The following is a 10,591-nucleotide window of genomic DNA, read 5'->3' on the forward strand; positions in this document are numbered from 1 at the left end:
GGAGGAGTTTTACCTGAGTCAGGAGGAGTTGTAGGTATTTCAGGAGGAGCTGTACCTGGGTCAGGAGGAGTTGTACGTATTTCAGGAGGAGCTGTACCTGAGTCAGCAGCAGTTGTACCCGAGCCAGGAGGAGTTGAGTCAGCAAGAGTTATACCTGAGTCAGGAGGAGCTGTACCTGGGTCAGGAGGAGTTGTACCTGAGCCAGGAGGAGTTGTACGTATTTCAGGAGGAGCTGTACCTGGGTCAGGAGGAGTTGTACCTTAGTCCCTGAGTCAGGAGGAGTTGCACGTGTTTCAGGAGGAGCTGTAGAAGGAGTTGTACTTGTTTTAGGAGAAGTTATGCGTGAGTCAGGAGGAGTTGTACCTGAGGCCCTGAGTCAGAAGGAGTTGTACCTGACTCAACAGGAGTTGTACCTGAGTCAGGAGGAGTTGTACGTATTTCAGTAGGAGCTGTACCTGGGTCAGGAGGAGTTGTACCTGAGTTGGGAAGTTTTGTACCTGTTTCAGGAGGAGTTGTGCCTGAGTCAGGAGGAGCTGTACCTGGGTCAGGAGGAGTTGTACCTGAGTTGGGAAGTTTTGTACCTGTTTCAGGAGGAGTTGTGTCTGAGTCAGGAGGAGTTGTACCTGGGCCAGGAGGAGTTGTACCTGAGTTGAGAGGATTTGTACCCGTTTCAGGAGGAGTTGTGCCTGAGTTGAGAGGATTTGTACCCGTTTCAGGAGGAGTTGTGCCTGAGTCAGGAGGAGCTGTACCTGGGTCAGGAGGAGTTGTACCTGAGCCAGGAGGAGTTGTACGTATTTCAGGAGGAGCTGTACCTGGGTCAGGAGGAGTTGTACCTTAGTCCCTGAGTCAGGAGGAGTTGCACGTGTTTCAGGAGGAGCTGTAGAAGGAGTTGTACTTGTTTTAGGAGAAGTTATGCGTGAGTCAGGAGGAGTTGTACCTGAGGCCCTGAGTCAGAAGGAGTTGTACCTGACTCAACAGGAGTTGTACCTGAGTCAGGAGGAGTTGTACGTATTTCAGTAGGAGCTGTACCTGGGTCAGGAGGAGTTGTACCTGAGTTGGGAAGTTTTGTACCTGTTTCAGGAGGAGTTGTGCCTGAGTCAGGAGGAGTTGTACCTGGGCCAGGAGGAGTTGTACCTGAGTTGAGAGGATTTGTACCCGTTTCAGGAGGAGTTGTGCCTGAGTCAGGAGGATTTGTACCTGACGCAGGAGGATTTGTATGTGTTTCAAGAGGAGCTGTACTTGAGTCAGGAGGAGTTGTACCCTAGTTGGGAGGATTTGTACCCGAGTCAGGAGGAGTTGTACTTGTGTCAGGAGAAGTTATGCCTGAGTCAGGAGGAGTTGTACCTGAATCCCTGAGTCAGGAGGAGTTGTACCTTAGTCCCTAAGTTGGGAAGAGTTGTACCCGAGTAAGGAGGAGCTGTACCTGTTTCTGGGAGGTCGGGGCAGGATGAGTTGGGGTTGAGGGTCTGGAAGCAGACAGGCTGGCTGGGTTCAGTTCCCTTGCTCAGGCCAACACAGATCAGGGGGTATGGCTGCTCTGGGACAACCAACAGCTCCAGAACCTCCAGGGGACATGGAGGCTGGAAGTCCACATTCTAGTGACGAGACACAAAGAGTTATAACTGGGTCTGATTCTGACAGTCCATACCACACTGTATCACAGTGTAGACCTATAGGCTGAGCTCATTCATCAGAGACTATTAAAATTCAACAAGCTTATAATTGTTTTTAGGAATAATTCTGCCAATTATAAAAACTGACCCCTTTCTACCTTGAGGAGGAGCAGTTCTCCTCTGAGCTCTTCTTGTTCTTGAGCACAGATGCTTTTCTCAATGGACAACAGGTTCAGACTTAAGAACCCGTAGCTTCTGTTTTCTTACCTTGACCAGCATGAATTTCTGCATTGGCTCCACCCATTCCAGCAGGACCACACCTGATTGAAAGGCTCCACCCAGGTACTTATGACCTGTGTAGGGGTTTCTCACTGTGGGGGAAAACAGGGGAGTTTCATTGATCATTACTGTAGTTTACTTTTTTTTTTACGTTGATTCCTCCGTCTCAGTGTGTGTTGGGCTCATGTTTGGTCTTTTGAACAAAAAAATAAAATAAATAAAATCTAGAAACAGACTTTATAATACAGGTTCTGTGTCTACCTGTTGCCAGGTAACAAGCATTCACTTCTTTAATTTAACACCTTTGGCCTCTACAATCATACGGACTATTTATATATTACCAGTGTCATTATGACCATCAGGGACAAGGTGTTGCAGCGCTGACAGGAGTAAAAGTAGCAGGTTGCACCATGTTCTGGTAATTACTGCCTCAAATTAAACCTAATTGATGTTCTGGAGGTAACAAATACTCTATGGTCTGCAGCCTCAGGTCCACACTGACACTTTTTCTGACCCTGAGGTGAGATGGGTCAGATTTACCCAGGCCTGAAACACCTAGCACAGTGTGTGATGCATGATGGGAAACAGTAGACGACTCACCAACGCAGCATTTGAGACAGCCCTTAGTGTCAGGGATCTTATTGGAGATGGAAAACTTCCTGCAGACAAACAGAGAGACACAGTCAGGAGGACGCACTGAGACACAGTGAGAGGGAACATCTGTAACAACACTCTGATGTGATGCAGTAGTTTTACAGCGTTAAATGTTTTTAGCATGTTTAATGTTTTTAGTGTGTTGTGTGGAGGATCGTACCGAGGCAGGATGCGGTCAGGCAGACGGCGAGGGGTCATGGAGACAGTCAGCTTCTGTTTGTGTCGACTCTGTTCGAACAGACCGGCCAGACTGTGACAGTACAGGTGAGAGGTTTTACCTGCAGACAGAACTCAGGGTCACTCAACATAAAAACAAAACTACAAGAAAAGAAATGAACTTCCTTATATAGTGTGTTTAAGAAGCTTTTCTTTAACTTTATCATCATTTATTTTCAGTTTCAACATTCAAGGTTCATTATCAAAATCAGAATCAGGTTTACACATACAAGGAATTTGTTTTGGTGGTATTGGTGCAGAACAATTAACACTGAACAGAAAAAAAAAAGTAAAAGACTTAAATAGAATAAGATAAAAAAAATAGGCAATAAGAAGAAAAATACAAATATAAAAAGCAATATGTATAATACAAAATATGTACAACAGGTGTGATTAAAAACTGTACAGGTGTGCAGGATATTAATGAGTGCAAAAGCTTATGGTATAAAGTATCTAGTATAATGTATAAAGTTAAGTTATTTTCATTATTTTAAATTTACACTTTTTGTCTTTTCTTTCATTGTTAGTTTTTCTAATGAGCATGTCTGAAATTCAGTCCTTATAAACTTTCAGTTATGAAATTATCTTTGTTGAGTAAAAAAACATCCATTTGTCTTTATTCTCTGGTCCTCGTTTGTCAGTTTGTCCATGAACGCAGCATGAGATTCAGTGAGAGTTACTACAGTCTTAATAAAATAAATCAAAGTGGTGACGAATCATTAAAACAGAATCATTTAAACGTGAGCTCTGTCTGGTGATGTGTTTGAGTGACTCACCTGAGATGGAGATCAGAGTGTTGTTCATCACATAGACCCAGGTACATCTGCGTGGAAACAGCTGCACACAAAACTCAGTCACTGCTTTATCTCACACAGAGTCCAGACCCTGAACTAACCTCTGACCTTGACTAAAGCTCAGTAACGACCTGAAACTGGTGTCAGAGATCAGATGCGTCTCTGCTCTTTAAAGGGTTAACCCGTCCTGTGTGTTATATACCTTTGAGTGGTTAAGAGTCAAATCACAGGTACATTTCACCCTGCACCAGGTGATCCTGGTCGACCAGGTGAGCTGATGTTTACTGTGACTCACCTGTTCCATACAGTTCTCATGCAGCTCGTTCAGGTTCAGAGTGTAGATCCCCTCCTCAGCTCCAAAGATCAGATACTGATCTGAGAAACCACACAGACACGCACACACACACGCACACAGACACGCACACACACACGCACACAGACACGCACACAGACACGCACACACACAGACACGCACACAGACACGCACACACACACGCACACATACACGCACACAGACACGCACAGACACGCACACACACAGACACGCACACAGACACACACACACACAGACACGCACACACACAGACATGCACACAGACACGCACACAGACACGCACACACACACGCACACAGACACGCACACAGACACGCACACACACAGACATGCACACACACACACGCACACACACACGCACACAGACACGCACACACACACGCACACAGACACGCACACAGACACGCACACACACAGACACGCACACAGACACGCACACACACACGCACACACACACGCACACAGACACGCACACAGACACGCACACAGACACGCACACAGACACGCACACACACAGACACGCACACACACAGACACGCACACACACAGACATGCACACAGACACGCATACAGACACGCACACACACAGACACGCACACACACAGACACGCACACACACAGACACGCACACACACACGCACGCACACACACACGCACGCACACACACAGACACGCACACAGACACGCACACACACACACACGCACACACAGACACGCACACAGACACGCACACACACAGACACGCACACACACGCACGCACACAGACACGCACACAGACACACACACAGACACGCACACAGACACGCACACACACAGACACGCACACAGACACGCACGCACACAGACACGCACACACACACGCACGCACACAGACACGCACACAGACACGCACACAGACACGCACGCACACAGACATGCACACAGACACGCACACACATAGACAGGCACACAGACACGCACACAGACACGCACACAGACACGCATACCGACACGCACACACACAGACACACAGACACGCACACACACAGACACGCACCCACACACACAGACACGCACACAGACACACACACACAGACACACACACAGACACGCACACAGACACGCACACACACAGACACACACACAGACACACACACGCACGCACACACACAGACACGCACACACACAGACACACACACAGACACACACACACACAGACACGCACACACACAGACACACACACAGACACACACACAGACACGCACACACACACAGTTTAAATTGGGTTAGTTGCAGAAAATAAAAACAATGTTCAGCCTCATTGCTGTTTTTTCTGCCACTTTCAGAAGCATTAACGTTAGCCGTTAGCATTGTCTGCAGCAGGTCTGATTATCACTGATTTGTATTTGTCTGTAACGAGTGTCAGGAAGAGGAAACACTCTTTGCCCCGTCAGAATAAAAGTCTGAACCTACCTCTGGTGTCGGGGTTGATCCAGGAGGCAGCAGAATGAATCTTCAAAGGACAGCCGTTAAAAACCTTTGAGAAACACGCTCCCATCTGAGACACACACACACACACACACACACACAGAAACAGTGAGGATTAATATCAGCTCACCTGTCCTCCTGTTACCTGCAGACTGTGTGCGTGTGTGTGTGTGTGTGTGTGTGTGTTCTCACATGGACTTTTGGAGTGGGGGGGAGTCCGTTGCTGACAGGTTTCTGATGAAGAAACAAACACAGACGTCAGAAGTTTTTTTTAATCATCAGATATTAATAATCAATAATCATGAGGAGTCATGTGATCACGGTGTACGCTTGTTTTCAGCAGCAGGGGGCAGCAGAGGGGCGGAGTTTAAACATTCTGTGCTCAGTCAAAGAGCAGAAACATGTTTTTCTTACTGTAGGATCTTTACTGATGTGACCAGCAGGTGGCGCTGCAGACTGAGCATCAGAGGAGAGGCTTCCTGCAGGGAGAGAGTGAGAGAGAGAGAGAGAGAGAGAGAGACAGGCAGAGAGAGACAGGCAGGTAAAGAGAGACAGGACGGTAAAGAGAGACAGGCCGGTAGAGAGAGACAGGCAGGTAGAGAGAGACAGGCAGGTAAAGAGAGACAGGACGGTAAAGACAGACAGGCCGGTAGAGAGAGACAGGCAGGTAAAGAGAGACAGGCAGGTAGAGAGAGACAGGCAGGTAGAAAGAGACAGACAGGTAAAGAGAGACAGGCAGGTAGAGGGAGACAGGCAGGTAAAGAGAGACAGGCAGGTAGAAAGAGACAGACAGGTAAAGAGAGACAGGCAGGTAGAGAGAGACAGGCAGGTAAAGAGAGACAGGCAGGTTAAGAGAGACAGGCAGGTAGAAAGAGACAGACAGGTAAAGAGAGACAGGCAGGTAGAGGGAGACAGGCAGGTAAAGAGAGACAGGCAGGTAGAAAGAGACAGACAGGTAAAGAGAGACAGGCAGGTAGAGAGAGACAGGCAGGTAAAGAGAGACAGGCCGGTAGAGAGAGACAGGCAGGTAGAAAGAGACAGACAGGTAAAGAGAGACAGGCAGATAGAGAGAGACAGGCAGGTAGAGAGAGACAGGCAGGTAGAGAGAGACAGTGGGCTGTTTGTCTCTCTGCTTCTTATTTTTGCTCATTTTTGAATGAGGTTCTGAATGGACACAGACAGCTTCTAACACTACAGTACCCATGATCCTCTACTGCTGTTGCCATGGAATCAGAGTTCTAACCTTTGAGGTATTTCCAACTCACCTAGGCTGCTGAGCCTGTGGGGGGGCAGTTTGGGGGGAGGAGGTCTGGGGGGGCCCTGGGTGGCTGAGTGGGTGGGGCTTTGTGACAGAGGATGACACTTAATGGTGCCCTGGTTGCCAGGGTGATCGTCTTCATCAGGAGGCGGGGCTCCATCCTGGGGGGCAGAGATCTGAGATGTTAGTTCTTCTGACAGACAGAAACAATCCAAACTGACAGACCGACAGGTAAGAGGACCCACCTGAGAGGGAGGAGCTTCAGGAGGAGGGCTGGGTCGCAGCGTTGAGTCTATTACTCTGAAAGAGACACAGAAAGAAAAGAGAACTTCCTGTGAGTCAGAACTTAACAGAAGAAACACAACAAGAACCTGAACAGGTGAGACTTCAGTCAGAGCAGGAACAACAACATAATAATAGGAGGAGGAGCAAGAGGGAGGGGAGGGGGATGAAAGAGAGGAGGAGAGGAGGAGGAGGATCTTCATCACACTCACTGCATGTCTCCATCATCGTTGTCATGGTGACCTGCAGTCTCAGAGACGCCTGATTGGTCCTCATCCTCACCTGCAGCTTCATCATCCAGGTGAGCTTCTCCACCTCTGGAGGGAAAATATTTATTAGCGGACAAACAACAGCGCACATGTCATCACCTGTGTGATGTCACACCTGTCTGTGCAGGAGGGAGCGGGGCTTGCCTCTAGTTAAGCTCCTCCTCCTCAGACCTCAGCAGGCTTCTGATTGGACTAAAAAACAACAAACAATCAGAAACTCACAGGTGTCAAACTGAGAGTCATCTGAGGGTCACCTGTGCTACACAATGAAGCCTGTGAAAGGTAGCTGATGACCCAGCTCACCTGCCTGATGACCTCAACTGTATCCTGTTTCTGTTTTTCCCTTTAAACTCTTGAGATTTTTAGAAAGTTTTTGTTTGAACAGAGGTCTAAGAGCTGAGATGAACCTCAGAGTGAGGTGTGGAGGTCAGAGGTCATCACGGTCACTCAGTAGAATAAGAAAACATGGCGGTGAGTTGGGACAATGAGCAGAAATGTCAGGCGTCCATTTAAAAGCTTCAGAGCTGCTTTTTCTTCTCCGTTAGCAAATATCCCAAAGTGCTCCGACGCAGAGTCTTTAAATTTTCATCAGCACCGCCGCTCTGTGTTCAACCCCCCCCACACACACACACACCTCCCCCCTCTGAGAGCAGACATGAATAATTCAGAGGGAGCTGAGGTCGAGCTCTGATGGAGGAAACGCAGCAGCTTTAGACTGAATCACATGGAGCTGTTTGAGAGTCGGAACATTTCTCAGCTTCGCCTGTTCAGTCTGTCTCACCTCCACCTGCAGGTCCTCTCATCTACATACTGAGCTCTCACACTATGATAGTTAGTTAGTTTACAAGCTAAGTTAACAGGCCAGGCATAGTGAGCAGAGACACAGATAGCTGCTAATCAGTGCTAACATATAAATGAAATAATGAGTGTAAAACAGTGTCAGACTTGTTGGACAGTCTGTTAGTCCAATTAAGCGCACACGCAGATTATCTGTCTGAATTAGCTGAGAGGACACCTAGCAGACAGCTAGCAGCTCCCACCTGTCACTCAAAGAGGCCACGCCCCTAATGATGCATCACTTTAAGCTTTAATATTATGTAAACAGGTGAGTTGTATAAGATTCTCCTTGTGTGCAGGGAGCCAACAATAGGTCAGCTGGCTTGGACACAGGAAGTCTCTACCGAGCATGCTCAATAGGCCCAGTGTGAGGTTGTTCTCAGTTTGTTCCCAGCGAAGGAGATTCTCAACGCTGACTTTCACACCTTTACACACCTGCGGCTCCTCCTAAGGAACCGACTGTTGTGTTCAGTCTGAACCTGCTCAGGTGTGATTTGTTCTCACCTGTTTCCACTGAGCATGGATCCTGACTCTGCAGCAGCATCTTCATGCTCTTCATCCTCCATCTGCAGCTCCTGCAGCAGACACACGGCAGGTTCAGTTAGGTTGGGAGGGGGTCCTGAATGTTTGACTCAACATGATGTATTATTTTCTGCTCAGAGGATCAGATCTCCTCCTCTTCCTCTCTCTTATAGAAGCTGCTGTTAGGAGCCTTCATCACAGCACATGCGGAGGCAGCTGATTGGTCAACTCAGAGCTGCTGCTGACTCAGCAACTTCCTGCCGGGAGAGTCCCCGAGGACCAAAACACTGCTGCACCGCTGCACCTCAATTTACCCACTTCCTCATCTTCATCTTCATCTACACAGAGCTCTGCTTCTACTGCAGCTCACACACACATACACACACACACACACACACACACACACACACACACACACACACACACACACACACACTGTTGGTTATTTCCTCTGGTCCCTTATTGTATATAACTGGTTCTACTGGGAACACTGGCAAAGCTCCGACTGCTGACTGGACTAAAACAGACTAATTCAGACCAACCAGTGATAGCATAGCAGGAAGTGACATCATCCAGGTGGGACAGAGACAGACGGTGAAGACTGGAAAACATGACTGACAATTAGCATGTTAGCCTGTTTCACTAAATTCAATGTTATTTTGTTATTTGCTCTCATCAGACTGTTTAATGAGTGCAATCAGTGATTAACAACTAGCTAGCTGTTAGCTAGCTGGGCAGTTAGCTGAAGCCTAAATAGCCTGTTAGTTTCTCTTAAGTTTTAATGTTCAATAATTACAAGTGATGATAAACAGCAAGCCAGTTAGCTAGCTAATCAGTTAGTCATAATAGGTATAAGAAGAGATGTTAGTTAGTTAGTCTAGTTCAGTGGTTCTCAACTGGTCCAGCCTCAGGAGCCACCACCACCTTCTTATCAATCTTGGATCCCATCAGCTATAGTCTGAGATGATACAGCCTCTGGGCACACTGGTGTAGGTGCCGGCCGGTAAGCGATAATCGACTTCCCCTCAAGACTTCCTTTTCTGCGTGCTGCATTGTTAGAGAAAGAGAAACCGTTCTCTTGTGACTGACTTGTTATTAACCGGTCTTACCTTTGCCCAAATTTCAACATCATGATGCAGATTTGTAAGAAGTAAAAATTCAAGCTCTGTCAGGTCTGTCGTCAAGAGGAGAAGAAAACTTTCAAAATGAGAAGTTTGTTGAACGGAGGTCGTATCGATCTGATGCATTCGAGGAAGTTGGGAATTCTGAACGCTGAACGTTTTTCGTGACACAGCGTCAGGGGAATTTTTCTAAAATGTTTGATCTAGAACAGATTGTTAGCTGTTAGCATGCAGATGTCTGTTTATAGAGATTAATAAGAAGATAAATCACCATCAGATCACACTGATGGAGCCGGGATGTCATTACAGCGGATTACGTTCCGCCTGCTTTTGCTCTCCTCACAGACTGTTTTTCTTGCATACACCGCAGCCTGCTGATACGTGATTGGTCAGTATAACTTGGACTACAAGCGCAGTTCAAACGGAAACCAGAACACTTGCCTTCCCGGAAATCCACGTCCCTGCCTACAGATTCTACTATGTAGAATCTGTATATAGAGATTACCTTCTTAGTGATAAATCGTGACCCAAATTTCGAAGATATTGCCTCTGCAGAAATATGCTAAAAAACTGCAACATAAATGCAACTGCTGTAGGGCCCATCAAATTTGAAGAATTAAATTTAGCTGGGACTACCCAATCAGTGGATACATGGAGTGTGAATAAACTACACTACAACTGCACGCACATCATAGATAACCTATGTCATATAAAAGTGCAGTGTAGACTGCTATAACCCACTAAAAAAAGCTTCCTGACCCACTTTTGGGTCTCGGCCCACCAGTTGAGAACCACTGCTTTAGTTAGCCTGTTAGCATTAGGCCGCCCTGTGTATGTATGACTATAAAAGTTTCAGGTACCAGGTGGGACCTTGCGGTGTAGTACAGCTCCTCCTCACAGTCCAGAAAACGATCGGCATCCTACAGAGAGCAGAAGAGACCAGC

General features: G+C 47.2%; 1 protein-coding gene across 1 annotated transcript in view; it reads right to left on the reverse strand.

Annotated features, from left to right (window-relative positions):
• The window catches only part of LOC138595084 (mitogen-activated protein kinase kinase kinase kinase 3-like), a 50,299-nt gene that overhangs the window by 4,879 nt on the left and 34,829 nt on the right, over nt 1–10,591 (reverse strand). The window contains exons 15-28 of the mRNA XM_069666400.1: nt 10,508–10,567; nt 8,509–8,579; nt 7,111–7,215; nt 6,862–6,916; nt 6,624–6,777; nt 5,773–5,837; nt 5,551–5,592; nt 5,344–5,428; nt 3,852–3,931; nt 3,539–3,599; nt 2,707–2,824; nt 2,493–2,551; nt 1,881–1,984; nt 1,424–1,595 (exon numbers count right to left, since the gene is read on the reverse strand). Coding sequence (XP_069522501.1) covers nt 1,424–1,595; nt 1,881–1,984; nt 2,493–2,551; nt 2,707–2,824; nt 3,539–3,599; nt 3,852–3,931; nt 5,344–5,428; nt 5,551–5,592; nt 5,773–5,837; nt 6,624–6,777; nt 6,862–6,916; nt 7,111–7,215; nt 8,509–8,579; nt 10,508–10,567 — 1,231 coding nt within the window. The remainder of the gene's footprint in view (nt 1–1,423; nt 1,596–1,880; nt 1,985–2,492; nt 2,552–2,706; nt 2,825–3,538; nt 3,600–3,851; nt 3,932–5,343; nt 5,429–5,550; nt 5,593–5,772; nt 5,838–6,623; nt 6,778–6,861; nt 6,917–7,110; nt 7,216–8,508; nt 8,580–10,507; nt 10,568–10,591) is intronic.

The sequence above is a fragment of the Semicossyphus pulcher genome, unplaced genomic scaffold (assembly GCF_022749685.1).
Source record: "Semicossyphus pulcher isolate SPU_LCO1_2020_fin unplaced genomic scaffold, fSemPul1.0.p SCAF_17, whole genome shotgun sequence".
NCBI classification, from domain to species: domain Eukaryota; kingdom Metazoa; phylum Chordata; class Actinopteri; order Labriformes; family Labridae; genus Semicossyphus; species Semicossyphus pulcher.